The sequence below is a fragment of the Streptopelia decaocto genome (assembly GCF_964273445.1).
Source record: "Streptopelia decaocto genome assembly, chromosome: 2".
NCBI classification, from domain to species: domain Eukaryota; kingdom Metazoa; phylum Chordata; class Aves; order Columbiformes; family Columbidae; genus Streptopelia; species Streptopelia decaocto.
In genome coordinates this window covers 145,775,763-145,796,038 of record NC_138655.1, presented here as the reverse complement: position 1 = coordinate 145,796,038, position 20,276 = coordinate 145,775,763, and the positions used below count along the sequence as shown (strand labels likewise).

General features: G+C 41.0%; 1 protein-coding gene across 1 annotated transcript in view; it reads right to left on the bottom strand.

The window, feature by feature from the left end:
- Positions 1-3,738, bottom strand: part of LOC309435779 (myosin-IIIa-like) — a gene marked incomplete at both ends in the record, with an annotated part of 41,437 nt that extends 37,699 nt beyond the window's left edge. The window contains one exon of the mRNA XM_082044511.1: positions 3,571-3,738. Within this exon, the coding sequence (XP_081900637.1) occupies positions 3,571-3,738 (168 nt within the window). The remainder of the gene's footprint in view (positions 1-3,570) is intronic.
- Between the last annotated feature and the right edge of the window lie 16,538 nt (positions 3,739-20,276).

Here is a 20,276-nt window from a genome sequence, read left to right as displayed (position 1 = left end):
TTCTAGAATCACCTGGGAATTTATCTCATTTTCTACTATCATACAAATTGGTGACATCCATGATCTCTCTGGCTTCTCCTACTGAGCTATAAGAGTTGTGGCTTTTTGTCAGTCTTTCACAACAGACCTCAGGTTTCTTACATAGCAAGGGAAGTCCATTTGGAGGTGAGAGATCGGGACAAGTTTTGCCAGCACATGCACCAGGAGCTTACAAGCCCTTGCAGACCAAACACGGATGCTTGCAATGGTGGGCACTGGATGACTCAGATAACTCCTTCCACCTGTGCACTGGAATTGCTCATTGAGGGACATTATCCAACTGTATTTCATTCATGCTGAGAAAATATTCAGTCCATCTTGGCCACAGGTAAAGGCAGAATAGCTGCAGCCATTTCCCCCATTGTTTAGATCTCAAGGAATGTTAACATACTTGTTTCCAGATATAAAATATTTTAAATACAATTTGCTATTTACAGTCAGCCAAAAAGAAACAGAAATGAAAAATCAATTCACTGCCAAACAGAAATGATGAAGGCAGACAAAAGGGACGCTTTGTGTTCCAATGAATTAGATTCTTCATTTTGTTCACCACCAAGGGTATCCGTCCCTGTGAAGACTTTGCTCACTTGTTTTTTATACAGGTCTCTACAATTCTAAATCAAACTCAAGTTGCTCATATTAGCCTTTTGTCTTGAGACCAGGTTGACTGGTCTCAAAGAACTTGGCCTGTCACCGGTATCTTTAGGAATTGGGTTATTAAACTTCCATATTGTGATTACAAGAAAAAGTCTTCTCACAAGGAAGGGTTTAGAGATTTTTTTTTAATTGGAGTAGTTGAACAACAGTAGAAATTTTCCTCTTTCAAAAAAAGGAGGAACTCACTGTAAGTTAATTTTCCCATAAGCACAACACAGAATACAGACAATAAAAAAAAAAGATGCAAGGAATGAGAAAAAAAACACAGCACTGAGGGCGGCAGAGGAAGGAAAGGGAAAAGAGTGGAAGATAAGAAGAGATGAAAAAAAGAAAATGCATCTGGCAAAAACAAGAGGATAGATCATAAATAACAAAACATAAAAAAACAAAGAGTCGAAAACCCAAAAAACTACACACAAAACATACAATAGCCCTGGCTGCCTTGGGGAAATCGGAGTAGAATTAGCCCACTGTCCTACTGTGATTTAATAGAGGTTTCCGTCTCCTGAGGGGTACTCAGATTTTATGAGATTTTTACTATTACAAGGAGAAATGAAAAGAGAGAGAATGAAATGAATAGAATATTCCTTCTGTGCATACTAAAAAGAAAAATCTTCCTCTGTATTTTATGAAGGAAGAAACCCTGAAATATTTGGTTTAATTTAACATATTTATCTGCATAAGAGTACCTCTTTTAGAAACAGTAGAGGGAATATTTTCATGTGAACTTAGACATTTGACATAAAGAATTGGAGAGCTCTAAAGGATTAAACATGAAATGCTTATTTCAGTCTCACATCACACATGATAATGTAGTTTCCCAGTTTAATTTGGAAATATGAGTTAAACCAAGTGATATAAAAAGACATTGCTTCTGCTTATTTTTTTTCAGTTTACCTCTCAAATGGCAGAATTCTGAAACCATCTTTAAAGAAAAAAAATTGTAAAATTTAAAAAAGAAAATAAAGTAAGTATCTTTTTCTTCATTACAATGGCTCCCTCTGCAGCCATTGATACTACTTTCAGTTTGAACAAAAAGAACTAGCTTATTGCTTTGATGCTATTTCTAATATAGGATTGCCATTTTAACAGTAATATGGAGGTACAGCAGCTACTCCAGACAGCCTGAAAACAGGAAGGGTGAAATAATAGTATTCTTAGAATAAAAAGGAGAATACATTCATGTAAAAGATTCAAGTCTTTGAGTGTGATATTGACTGCATTACTTATTTTTTCATTAAAATGAGGAATCTGTTTTCATCAGCTATACCTTTTCCCTCCTTCAGTTTCTTATGTTGCACCTTTATCCACAGTATTTCTTCTGTCTTCTTTACATTCTATGTCCTTATATCACACTTAGTCTGCTTTCCTTTCCTCTAGCATCAACTTTACTACCTCTTCTTTCTTCCTGTCATCATACTTTATGCTTTTGCTACAACCTCCAAAGTGTACACAGCACTGAAAGTTTCCCCAACGCCTTCAGTAATCCCTGCCATAGCCACCTGCCACTTTAGAATCATTTCTGAACACTTGTGAAATAGATGAAAGCAGAAGCATTTCCTGCCATACAGGCATTTAGATGAACACCAAGTGCAAGAAAGTCCTGCCTGTTCATTGTAAGCACAAGAACCTTGTTTACAGAAAGCTGCAGAATCAAAAATAGAGTTTGAAATGCATTTGAATTCATCAAGATCCTCATCACTTGGCTGCAAATCACGCTTACTTTCGGAGAGGTACACAATATTGAATTGAGATGAGCCTCCTTTTGTTGCTTTGAAGGCACGCTGAAATAAAAACCAGATCAACAAGAAGCACAATAAAGATAAAGCAAGACGTTACGTTTTCAAAAACATGTTTCATGGATTTAGGGGCCATGTGATTATAATTTGACACTGTGTGACACGCAGGGGTGGACAGAGCCTGTGTGGCTGTGCAGCTCCACCCAGCGCTGCAGCGTCTGGGCCCGCACAGCCTGCGCTTCCCTCCTGCCCAGAGGCCATGCGATGGCAGCATGGGCCTCATCACCCTGCCCTGGGAGCGCAAAAGATGAACCCAAAGGGGCCACCTGACACAGGAACAGCTCCTCATCCATGTTTTGTGGGTTACTGTTCTTGAGAAAAATCCCCAGCCACATGCAGCACCCCTGAAGTCAGTGGGGTTTGCCTTTACAAACCAGACTCAAGTTCTTTCTTACTCTTTGAGCATTAATCTGCCACTCAACAAATGCCAGTTATTGAGAACAAAAAAATACTCTGCAACATAATAATTCCACCTCCCAGTCACCTGGTGTTTTGTGTGTAGGAGCTATTGCCTTTGTATTTTCCATATGGAAAGATGGATACCTCTTTGGTATCTACGTATTTTGGCACACTCTGAAAACTCAGAGCCAACGATAACAATAAAAATAAAGTACACTATTTTATTTTTAAAGTATCACTCATAGCATGTAACTCAGCTAAAAGCATATACTAAAAATAGACGCTTGAAGGTACATCTAAAGCACTTAAAAGTACGTAACTTTCTTACTGGCTATTATGTAAAAAAAAAAAAAAAGAAGAAGAAAGGGAACAACAATAAAACCAGAAGAAGCTAATCAGCTCTGCTTCTGAAAGTAAGAGATAAACAAGAAGAAACCAAAAATAAGAGTAACAAAGTTCAAGTATATATCTGACTTCCACTATATGCAACGACTTCCAATATCACTTATGATATGAAAAACACATTGCTAGCTAGCCTGATACTTAGCAGGCTGAAGCAGTTTATTTCACTATCACTTCTAATGCAAATGATCTACCAAGATTAAAAGAAAAAAAAAGACTACGTAAATTCACTTACAATTATATAAGAACAAACCAAGTAACTTAGGTAGCTTACGTGAACAGGATCCAAAATTTTGACTGCTGCTTTGCTGCCATTTTTCTTATTTAACACCTTGAAAACTTTTCCATACGTTCCTTTGCCAATAGTCTCAATTATTTCCCATGTATCTGAAGGATCAGGAAAGCTATCAAATATTATTGTTTTCCCAGTCAACGGAAGCATCTCAAATGATGGCTCCTATGAAAAAGAGATTTCAGTGTTCACTCAATAAATGCTTAACAGCAATTGGTTTCCTACAAATGCAAAGAGAAATACACATTCCAGTCTCAAACACTAGAAATGTTTTTGCAGGTAGAGTGCATGCACTGAAAGCATAATGAACAAGGAATGCTGCACTTAATACACGTACGCGCAGTCAATACAATATGGAGAGAAATTCAAATAATAATTTGAACTAATTTCAGGCTTGAGTGAAGTCAGTAGAAGCTTTCCCATGCACTTCAATGAAACTATAATGCCACTCTGAGACTTTTTGAGGGGCACGGGAATGGGAGCCACATTCATAAAATCCAAAAGAATTTGGCTCCGTTACCAAGAATTAGGCATGAAATGGGGGAAAACAAAACGAAACCAACCTACCACCACGTAAATAGCAGCATTAGGTTCATTCAATCTTTTACAGCAAATGGTCAGTTTTATAATCCTGCTTGTATGGGAATATACTGGAAGATCTGGTGAGGAGGTTACTTAAATGTAAATATGCTCAAGTGACTTGCACCAGTCTGTAGAAAAAGCACTTACATCACGCTAATTGTTTTACTGACCTTGTGTGCTTGATGAGTAGAACGTCTGTGTTAGATAACAGAGGCCTGTAAGAAACTCTAGGCACCTTATCACTATGTCTGAGATTCCTGCTTTGTTGTGAGAAAGAGCGGGAGGCTGCGCCTGCCTGAAGCCTTGAAATACAGGCGAGCTCAGCAGGCCCAGGGATCTTCCAGCAGGGCTGAACTGACCAGCGCCTGCGTCCCCGCTGGTGTCACCTGTGCCTGGGAGCTCAGGTGTGGCTTCGGAGATCCCCCAGTAGAGAGGTAGCTAAAACAAAACTTGCTCTTTGCAATGCATTTGTGGCTTCTGGCTCTTCTTGCGACGTGCCTGCATATGTGTACACACTGCTCTTACCGTTTGAATTTTTATATAGATCTCATAAGATCAAGCAGATCAAAGTGGCAGATATTTTTACAGTATTATGATCTTCTGACAGCCAAGCATTCACAGCCATGGAAAATGTGTTCACTGAGGTACATTCATAAACAATTGTTTAACATACTGTAAAAGATTATCATTTTACAGTAATTCAATTGCATCTATACTGACCAGACTACACCTATGCCCCAGTCAATGACGCCTTCATAGTGACCAACTATCCAGCAGCTACAGTGGTAAAAATAAAGCACACCCCGACCTCAGACAAAAAACAACAAAAGAGAAACCTCACCTTTACCCGTTGTTAGAAACAGCCAAAAACTCAGTAGAAATGCATTAAAAATTACTTTCTCATATTCTTAATTGTAGAGCCGAGACTGAAAAAGAGAAGGGGCAGGGAAGAGGACAGACTCAAGCTCTTACTAAGTAAGCAACCAACAAATGAGCCAGCTACTGAGTGCTTAAGTCCTTCCTGAACACAACATGCAGTAAATGACAGAATTTTCACATACCTATTTTAAAAATTTGTATATAATGCTTTATAAAAAGACTGCAATGAAATTATTCTTGGATTTTTTATGTCAACAGCACAAATCTACACACATAAAGCATTTTATATTACTTCAGTGACAGAAAATGCACTGTGATACACCACATATTTTTTTTATAAGGAACAGAAAAGCTTAAATTTCAGTTTCATCCATGGCTTCGAGCATACTATCCATACTTTCTTTATTAATCTGCTTATTGATACAACCACATATATCCTACTACATATGAAGCATATATATCCACTATACATACAGTATGTATACCAACTGGAAGCGACTGAAATGGACTACTACACAAACATAAGTTGTACCGGCTCTTTCCATTATCTGACATGCTTGCTGGCATGTCATGTGTATTCAGACTAACTTCCCACTGGAAAATACTGGCTTGCCTGGGGAACATGTGGCTCAGGATTCTTCCCATCACTCTGCTCTTGGTTGATTAGCTCACTGGTGAGTGAAAAGACGGGGTTCTCTTCTAACTCTTCTCACCCCTCCTGCCCTTTTCCAACATATACATGACTATTACCAACTTCTATGCCCGCTCATGCAGTGAAGTAGTGAATATCCTCTTAACACCAGGAAACCTGCAGCAGTCTGTTGCATACCGAGGGCTGCACCCAGTACTGGCTCAGCATCTTGATTTCAAGGGCTTTGGGAACAAAATGACCCAATTTTACCTGCTACAATGAAATGTCCCTTAAAACAAACCAAGGTTAAGGTCAAAGTAAAGACAGAAGATTAAGATCAAAAGACATGTAGCTGTAATATGTAAATCCTCAAATTTCCATTCCAGATACAAAATCTGCTTTTTCCTTCTGTCCAACCTCCCCCCTTGGATCCATATAGACACAAATCAGCCAGGACATTGACTGCAGTCTCTTCCCAAGGCATTACCTTTCCACCTCATCCCTAGTATTTACCCATGCCTTGGGAGTGCCAACACTTGCAGGCAAAGTTACCTCTTCTCCAGAAAATGACTGCTAGAGACACTGTCATATGTTTGCATCTTCCTCTGCAAATCACACCAGTTGCACATCACCTTAAGAAAATTTACTACATACTTAATGCATTCAACAGCTGTCATACTTAGTTCAATAATTTAAGAGTGCTATTCCAGAAAGAATTATTCAATCTAATCCTTTGTATTTTGGCTTACAGCTTCAAAATCATAACTTGAAAAAATTATATTGAACATTGTATTTCCTCACTTCCACCATGTTTAAGAACAAGTCCCTGCAGACAAACTGTTCAGCTTCCACTTCTATTATTAAAAATATATTAAATAGAATGATTTCAACTGTTCTGTTCTGAGTGATGAATAATGTTTTATTACATCTCAGTAAGGTTGAGAAAACTGATATTAATAAAAAATAAAACCTCATAATTCACCGATAAATTGGACTGTCTGTGGAATATGTCTGGATGCCCAGGCAACTGAGTAATTTATCATACCCCTCACCATTAAAAATTTACTTTAAAAAACACAATTTACAACTTGATCCAAACTTCTGAGCTTGGAATATACCCTTGAACCTCTACAAAACCCGTTAAAAATACTGCTGATGTGCTCAGCGTGACAGTTCCCTCAACTCCTACTCAGATTTTGGCTTTCCAGGGTCAGGCCTCATGTGTGCTGGGAGCAGCACCGTGAGGTCAAAAGCAGAGCACCAGATAGGCAGGACAGCTGGCCAGAAAGAGCTGAAGGGCCATTATTGCACCATTATCTCCTGCTAATCGATGTCTCATGCAACCAGTCTCTTTTGTCTGGCAGCTTCCTCAGAATCTGCTAATTTAGGGAAATGGTAAAGGCCAAGCCTCTAAGCTGGAACGTATAAAGTACCAGCTTACCCAAAAAGCTTTTGAAGTAGAGAGGAAGGATGAGCACTCTCACCCTTGGCTAGGATACTCAGTCTTTTTCTTTTTTCTCTTTTTTTTCGCGTAAGTGCACCAATTAAGAGTTATGGGTTACAATTTATGAAACCTTAAGACTTGAATGGTGAATAAGTGAATTGATGTGACATACCAGTCTGGGCAAAAGGGGAATTGAGTCCCTGTTCGTTGTGTTTGTTTTGTTTCTTAATGAGCTCAAGAAATTTTAAATCACAAAATATGTTGCCCTGTAAATTTGAGAAATCCAAATGGACTGTGACACAGTGATTAAATTCAGGGTATTTGGGGGTGGGAAAAAATAGGTTTGGAGTTCCAAGACAACAAGCCAGTGTGACTGGTTTTTTTTTTTGCTTTTTTGTGGTTTTTTTTTTCCTCTAAGAGGGGGAGGTCTGGTGTCAGTGATCTGGCTGTCACAGTTCTAAGAACAAACTGGGTAAGGATTCTTTCTCAACCAGCCCTACATAATCTTTTGCTTCCTAGGTCACCTCAAACATACACACCCTGTGCAGCAGACTTCAGGTCACGTACTAGAGATATCCAGACTACACTCTCCCTCATTTTCAGTATCTGGCTAGTTTGGAGAGGGAAGGGGCAGCCTCATGAATTACATAGTATATCTCTTGTGGACTATCTGATTACAAAGGCATTCAATGAAGCACATTTATTACATCCCAAACCTAAGACATATACCAATTGCACTGTCCAGGGCTGTACTGTGAAGGCCATAGAGCCTTACAGACAATAGAGTCAAGTGGCAAAAAGCAACAGGCTGGGTTGCAAGCACGATGGAGCCTGAATTTCACATAGAATATTACATGAAATCATAGAATGGTTTAGTTGGAAGGGACCCTAAAGATCACCTAGTTCTAAGCCCCCTGCCATGGGCAGGGACACCTTCCAATAGACCAGGTTGCTCAAAGCCCCATCCAACCTGGCCTTGAACACTCTCACGGATGGGGCATCCACAGCTTCTCTGGGCAGTCTGTTCCAAGGCCTCCCCACCCTCATGGTGAAGAATTTCTTCCTTATATCCAATCTCAATCTACCCTCTTTCAGTTTAAAGCCATTACCACTTGTTTTATGACTACATGCACTTGTAAAAAGTCCCTCTCCAGCTTTCTTCTTGGTCCATTTTAGGTACTGAAAAGCTGCTACGAAGTGTCCATAGAGCCTTTTCTTCTCCAGGCTGAACAACCCCAAGTCTCTCAGCCTGTCCTCACAGGAGAGGTGCTCCAAACCTCTGATCATCTTCATGGCCTCCTCTGTACTCACTCCAAGAGGTCCATGTTCTTCTTATGTTGGGTCCCCAAAGCTGAATGCAGTACTCCAATAGTTTTACTGCTGTTTCATACCACCTAAGTTTGCAACTTCTTTCTAAACTTTCCTCCACCCCAACATTTTCTGAACAGATCTCCATCTCATGTGGATGAAAGCATATCTGTTTCCTCCATGAGGAGCTGATAAAATGAGATGCACCTTTTACTCATGTCATTCATTCTCCATAAAGGGAGTCTACATGATTAGCAGAGCAGATACTTATTAATATATGACTAAAATGAATCCAGCCTTTAGGTTTCAATCTGTGTCTTGTCTCCTGGCTACCACAATCTTCTGATCTTCAGAATTAGAACCAGGATCTTCGTTGATTCCATCCAAAATCCACCTACTGAGGCCTTCTTTGATGTCTTTTGGGTTTTTTTTTTTGTCCACATTGCCCCCCCTTCCCATTGCAAACACTACTGGTGTTTAACCAGACAGCTCCTGCACACATCCTACCCTGTAATTTGCCAGACATCTCCATATGTGTCATGGGAGGTGGATGTCAGGAGCCAGCAACACTAGTGTTCATTGCCCATTGGGTCTGTCACCTCCGTGGAGGTGACAACTGCACTCCTTCAGATTCTGAAACTTAAACCTCTGCCGAATGGGTACCATAAAAATAATCAACCTAAAAAAATAATAATAATAATAATTGCAGGCAATGTGCATTATAGACTGCTGTGGCTTGCTATATCAAAGAAAAAAACCCTTCTCACCTCACTCTTTTGCCACCTGATGCCTCTATTCAATATCTAGTTTATAAGATCTTTGGTCTGTTACTGATATCAAGGCACGGTGGGGCCTTGAAATACTTAATACAATAGCACAATAAAATCCCACAACACATTTCCTCTTATTTCATGAGTTTATGCCACACTGACAAGTACTTACAAGCATGGAATTTTTAAGGAAAGCCGAAAGTATGAGGCTACAATATGCCATTCATCATACTAAGACCTAGTACTTCCTGGATAAATGTCCAAATAATTTCATTGTTCAACCATGAACACGGACTGCAGCTCAGACCCCGAGCTGGTATAAATGTAGCTGTAATGAGCCATTTATGCAGCATACTATCTCATCCATCAATCAAAGAATAAGTTTTGCCCTCAAAATTCCAATACCAACCCCACTTCATTCTGGGGGACATTTGGCCTCTGATTTTGATGATGATACAACCCATATCTGAATGGGAACTATAGTCAAACCTAAGCTCAGTGTGAGCAGATTATCTAGTTTGGCAATTAGTTACAAAAAAGTGTTTAGAATACAATTGGGTTTTTTACCTCTTTTGTCAAAAGCTGAATAAACTTAGCATTATAATTTCATTCAAAAATAACAACAAAAACATAATTTTGCATGATTACATAATTTTTGTACTATTCATGCGTGTATCTGAATTATCCTCTTTGATCGTACCTCAGTTTGCTTACTACTTTCCACTCTATACATCCCCCTACGTTCTACAAGAACTGAACAATCATCTCTCCCACCTGCAAGAAACTTTCCAGAGGAAAAAAAAACCTCTTTAGCCCCAGTTATGGTAGATAAAGAATAAAAATCAGCAACCTTCTCTAATAATTAGTCCACTTCTTTCACTGTTATGTGCTTACATGACTAAGAAAGACACAAGAGCTGAGATTCACTTCACTTCATATGTGCACAATATACCTACTGGAACCTAAGCTAGATACTATAATCCCATTTTAGTCGGTCAAAGCAATCAAAAATTCATTTACCTGACCTGATTAGCATCTGCCTTAGCATAAGAAGAGTTGCTCTCCAGACTCTATTGATTATACTGGCCAAGTCTCTATTAATTATAACAGGAACCCAGTTATTCAGCTTCAGATGTAGACACGCTAGATGAAGTGAATTCTATCCTACTTAACCACTAGAGCTATAGCTTGACAACTGACACAATGAGTATGAGCTCCATGCTACAGCCAGGGAAACTGCAAGCCAGCCACATCTCATCACCTTGAAGCTAGCAGGCAACTTGGACATCGTCTGATGATGCACAGAAAAGGCAAGAACCATGTAATGACATTGCTGACCAAACTTTAAACCCAACAACTGAACCCTAAATTAATGTAAACACAGAAATAAATGGTTACTTTAAAGCATTTAGAGGCAAGGAGTGGTGATAAATTTAGCTTAAGCATAGACAATGTATTTCCTGGGCACAATTCAAAGTATATATGTTAATCTTAAGGGCTGCTCAAGGAAAAATATTGATCAATTTTTGAGGACATTTATAGTGTTCGCTCTCTGAAGGGCTGGGTAACTGCTGCTTCTGTTTCTAAAACCACTTTTCCTCTTTGCTGACTGTTATCCAGTGACAACTTTCCTAACAACGCAAGGCAGCTTTCAGAGAAACTTGATGCCTCTGGACTCCTTGACCTTTGTAAAACTTCTGCACGCAGCAGAGAAACAGTACAGTGCAGTATTGGTACTTGATCTCCTTCTATTGATAAATGCATATTGGGTGTCCACACTGACATTTCATCTGCTGATTATTATTCAGCTGATCTCGACATTTCGACTTGCTGCAGACTGAACTGCCCAGCCCTGCTCATGGGAGGCTCCAGCTCTTCACTCTCTGAACGTGTTCCTAGGGTGCTGCTGGAAGGGATCTACACTAACATTAGGTTCCACCTTGGTTTTCTTCCATTCCCCCCATGTCCTGCAACAGTCACAGTCCTACTGCATGAGGAGGTTTACAGTTCTCAGGAAACTCATGGAGCCTCCTCCTGTTTTTAAGCAACAGGTTACAGAATCAGCAAGGGCTGTAAGCATTCAGGTTAATCTCATGCAAAGGGGCTGCCCACTCAATGACAGTCCTTCAGAGCTCAAACATGACATCAGTACAGGATCCCAATTTTTCAAAGGCAACCTTTAGTTACAGGAAGAAGGTATGAAAAGAACATGGAAACAAAACGCTAAATTTAATTATTGTAGTCAAGTTTAAAAGCTCAGATATTTTGAAAACAAATGAGAGCTAAAGATTTTTGTGGGAATTGTCATCCAACAGAAAATATTTATGCAGGGGCATTACAATCACAAAAACAAGATTGATAATGGAAGGCAGAATGGTGCTATTATCAAATTGTATTTGGAACTTGTGCCACCAGAAGTAATGAACTGACATTAGCAATCCATGAACTGAATCATATCCAGCTCATTTTGTGGCTCCCAGAAGAGAGGCGCTGCAAGTGATGAGAATAATTTTTCAATGACTACACACTAGATCAATACATTAGCAAAGAACCTAGCTTTCAAATCTAAAGAAGCACTTAATTTTCCTATTTTAACACAGTAAAACTTTATAAGGCCATAAAAATCAATATGGTGCCATCTCGCTCAGTCCCTATTTCTCAGGAACTTTAACAGCTGTGAAGTGGCAACTCGAAATCAATTTAGCAGCTGTATCAATGAGCTTTGGCAGGGCTTGAAATTAAGGTGATACAGCCATTTGACAGAAACGTAAGGAAGGCATTATGGACAACAAGCAAATCTGCTAGCACTTAACATCAGCAGGCAATAAATTACAAGGTTAGCGCGTGTGTTGGGATGTTGTGGGCACGCTGAGATTTGGCACGTCCCGCCGGGGCGCACGGTCAGTCACGCTGCACGGCCGGGTGTCCCTCGGGCGGGCAGCGCCAGGAGGCTCAGAGCCCCCGGGCGAAGCACGAAGCCGCCCAGACATTTCCTCTGAACACTCTACACACTTTTCTTACTCAGAAACTCACTCGAAGAAAAAACAAAATTAAACAAGCAGGATTTACCCAGGGGCCTGAACGAGAGAGCGCAGGGGATGGTGCCATCCCGCAGCCGCCGCACACCCCCCGGGACCGGGATCGCTCCCAGCCCGTGCAACCCCGCTCCCAGCCGCGCCGCGCGGCCACGCCTGCCCTCCCGGAGTGTCCGGCCGGACACGGCACCGTCCCGACGGCGGGAGGCACCGTCCCGGCCCGCCTGCCGCGCCACCCTCGGGGGCCGGTCCGCCATGTCGGGGGGACCTGAGCCGCCCCGAAGCCCCTTGGAGGGGCGGGGCTGCCTGGCAGCGCTTCTGCGGCGGTGGCTCCCTGGGGACCGGGGTTGCGCAGCGGCGGCGGGGCCGCCAGTCAGTCACCGGCCCCGGGACCCCCCTCCTGCCCTGCCCGCCGCTCCCGGGCCGGGGATTACCCGCAGCGAAACCTCCGGTCTCCGAAGAGTCAGCCCCGCCGAGGGGGCTGGGGCCGCTCCACCTCCGGCGACCGTGCCTCGGATTCCCCCTCCTCCTTCTCCGGACGGCTCCGGCCCGGCCCGGCCCAGTCCCGCCTCGGGGTCAGCGGCGGATGAGCGCTCTGCCCGGCTAATCCCCCGCAAGCGCCGGCAAAGCCGGGAGGGCTCGGCCCGCCCCGGGCAGGGCGCGGTGGGGGGCGCCGGGGCGGCCCGGCCTCCCCTCCCGACGGGAAACGGGCGGTTGCCGAGCCGGCCCGGAGGGCCCAAACCCACCCGAAATCCCGGGCCGATCGCCTCCAGGGCGGGGTCACAGCCTCCAGGCCTGATCCACCCAGCGGGGGATTTCACCGCACCTGTCGGGCACGGAGCACCGAGGGAGGCTGCGGACCCAGTATGGGGGAGCTGGGAATCGTGGCCCTGGGGCTGCCAATAGCCGCACTGCCCTGTGTAAACCTAATGGACTTACCTGGTCCGCTAAAAATAATTGAGATCTGGTACGTGCACAGAGCTCACGTTATTGCCTGTTGCAGAGAGGTACTACATAGCACAACACAAGTGTAATACATGATAGCTGGGTGGAGTTGCAAGACAAAGTACTCAAAAGTTGGGAAATGGATGAATGCTATGAGTACAGCTCCTATGTGATACATAAGCTAGTCTTTAATTATGTTTCTTATGTTTTCTTTGTATGACCCTTGCCACATCCACTGCGAAGAAGCAGCCAAACTTAGCACTATGGAACATGTGCCTCCATTGGAGGCTTCTGCTGTGCCACTGTGTTTGTCTCCTTCCATTTCTCTAATAACATTTGAATCTAGATTATGTTTTCAGACAGGTCTGACATTAGGAGAGTTGTTTCAGAGCTGTCTATATTCTACATCTCTTCATGAAAGCAGAATAGAGACTGGATAATTCATGGATGGGCTTTCCATGTGAATATATCCATGATGGGAAAGGCTGCTTATCCCATCCCAGACATCAAAGAAATTGCATAGACAAGAAGCCTTATAAAGTTCCTCACTGTGGGAAAATCAATAGAAAGTTCTATATTCTTAAACCCCAAAGCTAAACATTCATAAGCCAGATATTTGTAAGGATAAAGAGCCTCCTTAGTTCCCTTCATCAAAACACTACTTCTGTACTGTATAAAAATTGTTAACATTTTTAGACCATGCGGAGCATTATGCATATAGAAATTGATGAGGAAAGGTTTAAGGTGTCATATAGTCTTTATTAACTCCCTTCATTGCTGGCTGCTCTGTCCCTTCCTAACCTTTCCTGCTCCCCTGGTTGACACCCTATACAAATACAAAAGCAAAATGAGCTTCCTTGGTTTATAATCCCAGTTTACTAATTGAGGTTGAAAGCACCAGCAGAATAGGGCTCCAGTTGTAAAAACATCCACAAGATTTAGGCTTGAATTGCTACATGAGCAGCATTTATGCAAAGCTCCCCCCTACCTAAGACAAGCTGTCATTGATTTTAGTTGTGCCTACAAGTACCTAACACCCTTTGCCTTTAGGCTGTGTGTCTGACTGGATGGCAGGTCACATGCAGAAACATGACAGTCATATTCCAATCGTGCAGAAGCTTGACCACAGTGCACCATGAAAAAAGCCTAGAAGCCTCTCAGTGGAGACCCAGATGCAAAGGGTGGATGGTACACACTCACACCTCTTGGACAGAGCTGGTGTCCATCCAAAGTTGGAGCAAGGAGCTGAGAAGTGCTTAGACACAATCTTAGGAGCCAGAAAAGAGAATAACTTCAGCGATCAGTTCATATGTCCCCTTCAACTCCTAGCAGTGCTGGCTGAAAAAAAAAAACCACTGCTGCCCACCCTGTCTGCTTCTTGATATCTGTGTGCCAAAGTCACTGTTCTTAGATCTGAAGACCTGAAATTCCCTGTGAGCGCCCCCTCTTCTTAGGTGAACTGGTCTGTGAAACTCCCCAAAACTAATATCTGTTTTGTTTAGATGATCCTGAATGATGTGTAAGTAGTGAGAGCCCATTGCTGCAGAAAGAATGCCAGTTTAAACCAGTAAAAGTCACAACCAACCTCTGAAGCCTGTAAAGGTAGCCACTGTTCAAACAAACAGTGAGTTTCAGCCCTAAGTGAATTAAAATCTACGTGTCAAATAGACACTGATTGTGCTGGGAAAGTTAGGCATGAGGCGATGACATTCAGTGTCACACAGCCTAGCCACACTACTCCTTTCCCTTTATTTTCACTCCTCAACTTCCTCTTTCTCCATCTCAAGATGCCTTGGCTTTTGTCCCTCTTTTTTTCCCCCCAAACATTTATAGCTTTGCTTTTCTCTAGGAAGCCTTCCAGATGAGATTTCAGAGTTCCTGAGTGAATGTGGGTTTATTTTCCCTCTCCCCTAAATAAATTTGTAATAATTAAGGGCAAGTCTTATCTATTGACAGTATCTAGATATGTATTAGAAGATACATTAAGTGTGATCATCTCCAGCCCTACCTGGTATGAGGTTAAGTTGTGCTTAATGCTACAAGTCAGTATCTATACTATGCTATCTTTTTAATAGATTGTGGTTAGATCGGTTTCAGACTCTCTCCTTGCCTTTCAATATAGTTTTAAACTTAATTAGAGATATTGTGAGTGTAAATCTGAAAACTATTTTTAAACGATGATGTGAGAAATGTGAAAGCAGGGTGAACAGACACCCTTTCAGAGCATCTTCAACATTAGATCACACTAGACAATTGCTTATAGAATAGTCTTATTCTTCATTGTAATATAACAGACCAGAAGCATACGTAAGTAGAATGGATCTCTTTTACTTAGAAAGAAACTCAGACTTTTATGTTCCTAGAAGCTTCTAATGACAAGAAGAAAAAAAGATGCTCTTGTGATTAAAGCACCAAATTAAGACAACTGATTTACTTAATAAAATATTTCCTGGGTTGTGAATGTCTGTACTACACCCAAATAAAGTGAGGATCCCGCTGTGCTGGGCACTGTGGACTCCCCTACAAAAGGAGGTCCTCCTGCTGCTGGGCTCCAAATCCTGGGCTGAGCTCAGCCATGGAGGGCTTGTGAGACCTAAAACACATGTTCCCTCTTCTCACCTATTTTCTTTATAACTGAGCTTTTAATTCTATTCTACCCATGAGGAAGTGTTTTGATGGCTAATTATGTACATATGTAAATAACAAGTGATGCATAAAAAGATCAGCAGATACATAAATGATAACTTAAGAAAATAAACAAGCATGTTTAACTAGCAGAAGAGAGACCACCACTATAAGAATTAAAGAACTTACCTCTCTGGGGAACTGCTTTTTGACCTCTCTGGCTGCTTAACGGAGCTCAGCCTGGAGCAAATATGAGGAACTCCTCCCCTTTTGGTGTTTATTACAGAGAAACAATACTTCTTGTGACACCTGAGTAAATATCCTCTAGGAAAACCACCGCAGAGTTTGCTACAGATAGCTTATTATGCCTTTGATCATAAATACCATCCACCATACTGAATTACCAAACATGCCCAAAAGCGTATTTATTGAATGCATAGATTTGTCTGAAGCAACCCTGAAGTTTGCCAGATGTTTTCTTTAGTTGATCAAAAGAGCCCCATAACCCCTTTTGAAGGTCTTAGGTGTGTGATCCTTGTAATCACATTTAAGGGGCTGGTTAGCTCAGGAGATTGTTAATAGGATACAAAACCTTTCACATCCAACCCAGATCAGTGGAGATGAAAAGTTGTGACTATTTAGCAGCTCTTTCATGTCCTGTGACCTAACCCAGTTCCTAAAGGAGAAATGTTTGTATCGCTTTAAATTTACAAAATGTGTTTTTCAGGCTTTTTTTTTTTTTTTTTAACTGCACATGTAATACAGAACATTTAACAAAAAGGAAAATAATTTAAAAGCTCAGTGGTAATTAATGAATCCAATTAAAACTGCAATCAAAAGAATTTTGAAAACTCCCACTTCAAAACTATTTCCAACAAGCCCATAAGCACACATGAGGGTTAAATAATCAAAAAGCAGGAATTGCTGGGAAGTGGAAGTGATTTAGAAAACTAACAGTTCTTCACTAAAATGTCATTCTATCAGCCTCTATCATTAGACCCAGGAGCTGCACATCTAGCACAGTATTGCTTTTAAATAGTGGCAGCCTACTCACCTACTCACACTTATAGATTCATATTCAGTAGAGAAAAAAAATATATATACAAGCAAGCATATGCAAGGCATTGTGTTGAAATCTCACAACTGTTTCTGCTTCACAATGTTTGAGGTAGCAAAGTTTTGGGGTTTTGCAAGTATCGTTTTCCATCTAAGAAAGTCCTAAGTCAGACCCAATTCAAACTCATGTCTTTTTTCTTTTTTTTTTTTTTTTTAATATCAGGAAAAGAGATATTGGAAAATTTGAAATATCAGACCTTCCATGGCTGTTGTAAACAATCACAGGAGAGAAGGCCAGGGGCCAAATGGTAACTGCAGAGAAGATTTATACCACAAAATGGCTTCTAGTGTCAGCAGTTACTTAGAGAGTGTACTTATCCCTTCCTTGGAACACACTGATCACCAAAATAACCTTAAAGGATTTTGCTTACGTGCAGTGATGTGAACTACTAAGAAGGTGGCAGGACATCTGAGGATTGTTGCTTTCTGCGTACCAGGGTGTAGTGTAAAGTGCCAATCTTGAAAACGTACAGATAAAGATTTGGGGCTGAAGTACTGCCATTTCCAAATGTGCACAGCAGATCCTTCAGAGTCATGAAGCTGGCTTGATAGTTGTGGGATTAAGAAATTAAACTAAGGAATAAACAGCAGTCATGTGGTAATATTGCTCATGCGGGTCATGTTAATACAGCAGTTCTTCTACTAACAGCTTAGAGATTTCAGGTTGGGCACCTTATATTTTTTTGCAAAATATTTTTGAATCAGTTGTATGGAGGGTCTCATTTATATCCCGGAGCAGCAGTGCATATGTTATGCACAATCCAAGTGAACAACAACCATATTTAACATATAAACTATCTATTTATTTACAGCTGTATTTCTCCATAGCCCCTGAAGGTTTAGGTAATCAGCAGTCTGGCATTAAGAAAAATATCCATTTAAAAATATCACCATCAACATTACTAAACATAAATGTATTTTGTTATACAAATAGGACTGTGAACTAATGAAGTATAAGCAGCATCCATGTATTGGTAATTGAAGCAGTTAAATTGATGTTTGGTATATACATCTAGTTACTATCTGTGCTGTTTTGGTATGTACTTACAGGAGAGTTGAAAAGACCTTTAACTAAAAAAAAAAAAACCCTAGCAGAATCTTTCTATAAGGTGATTTATACCTTTTCCCCACTGAATTAAAATAAGACCTAAAACCCAGAAGCTGTTCAGTGTACAGGCTCCTACATAATATATAGCTGTATAGCATCTAGTATCCAGTCTCTGAGTTAATTGCATTCCAGGTCCTGCCATTTAACCATGTTTATTAATGGGGTAAGTAGAGGTCTTTCCATATCAGGTGATAGAAGAAGGGTCAGTGTTGAGCAAGTCTGTCTTCTGCTTCCAAGGGTGTCAAAGCGCACAAATGGAAGTGTCAGCCAGGAATGACAGATGGCATTTTGTGTGAGTAAAAAGGAGAGGGAATCGGTTTTGATCGGTAGCCAGAGCACACACATTTCTTTATAGAAAGTTGTGCATGGGATCTGCCTGACCAGTAGGTCTCCAAGTCACTTGCTCACTTTTCTTCTGCCTGACGACGATTTTTTCAATCAGCTTTGACTAGTGACAGAAGATTCTCCATGTCCACAGCTCCCACAAACACCCATCACAGTTGTTCAGAGCTAAATTTCAGGCAGTGAAGATATTATGGTTTACACAAGAGCAACTTCTCCCAAGACTGAACCAGTTCCAGTAGCCTTGGCAAGAGTCACAGGGCACCAGTTCCTTAATCTGTGGATTAACTGGACATTGAGGCTACCATTTGGAAAAATTAAGCTTCTAATCCTTGTAATATGTAAGGAACTGTAAAATGTAATCTAAATATTCAGGAACAAGATGGAAAAGAAGGATAACCTAAAAAAATGTAATTAGTTTTATTTTGCTATGCCTTCTTTTTTAATAGCATGGTTGTTTTTTTTTTTTTAAGCAAATACCATCATTTCAGAAGGGCTATGACTTGTGAGGTTTGCAAATTGGAGGCTGGAAGTACTCAAATTGCTGTTGTTGGACAATTTCAAGTTTGGAATATCACATAGTATGCAGAATACTTCCAATGGATAAACAGAATGTCTCAAGTGTTCTTTGTTCAGCTCATTTTTTTCCCATTTTACACTGCTTCAGACATACCGTGAGCTTGCTGTCAAGCTGGATCATCCTCCCCTCGGAGCCAGAGGTAGCAAGCACATTGCCAGACTTCACACTCTTCACAAATCCACACTTCATTAATCCCAGACAGTTGCGAATTATCATACAAAAAAATAAACCCTATAAATTCTTTTTCTTTCAGGCAAAAAAAAAGAGTCAGGTTGGTTGTATCACACTAGCCTCAAATGAAGAATGACAACATAATCTGAGAATAACCTGGAAAGTTTGTTTTGCTTTTTTTTTCTCCTTTATTCTGCCAGTGCTGTTATGAATTCCTCAGCCTCCTAATCCAGGGGCACACCGTATATGAGCCTTATAAACAGTTTCCTCTTCATGAGCCTGTCATTAATCTCTGAGGATGTTCCAAAGATAGCCCTTGAAGGATTTGGATTTGTCTTCTTCTTCCTTTTAATCCTGTTAGGGAGTATAGCAAACAGTGACACAAACAGGATTACGCGGTGACGGGGCCCATGCCTGGCTGTGTGAGCAGCACACAGATGTGCTCAGCTCCGCTTTCCTGCTCTGCAGTTTGATCTCCTCCTGACTGCTCCTCCTTCTTCTCCTTTCTGGTTTGTTGTAAACGCGTTTGAGAGAAGGCACTTATTTTGGAAAAACTACAGATTAAAAAAAAGAAAAAAAAAGAGAGAAGCTGTGTGCCATACTGATTTTTAGCCTCTTCTCTGTCATCACCATATTGTGTCCCAGCTCACCACCAGTTAACCATATGTAGCATTTCCAACACTTCATTCTCCTGAATGATGGGATGGCCTTATCATCTCAGCTGCTCACAGGAAAGGAGGTGATTCTTCTCCACTCCTGCAGAATACTTCCAGTATTTTGGTGGTGATGGTTTCTTTAGAACCAAATTGTCATTAGAACTTTCCAGGTAATGAGCACTATTTGAAATAAAAACATTGATTTTGAAATACTGAGGTTAATTTAAACATTGAAGTATGAAAGGTACTGGTTAATTAGCTCTCTCAGAATACCTTCAAATCGAGGCAAAGAATTTAAAACAATGAGAGGCTCTTAAAACATCAAGAATTGTATGTTCCTGAAAGTATTAGTTGCATATTGATTATGGCAGCTAGTGTGCTAAGTGGTCTCTATCGCTCTATCCATGATCAACTCTCTCCGTTATTTATAACTCCTCCAATTTGTCCCATTAGCTGCAAACTTTATCAGAAAATATTTTTTCTTCCAAGCTGTTGT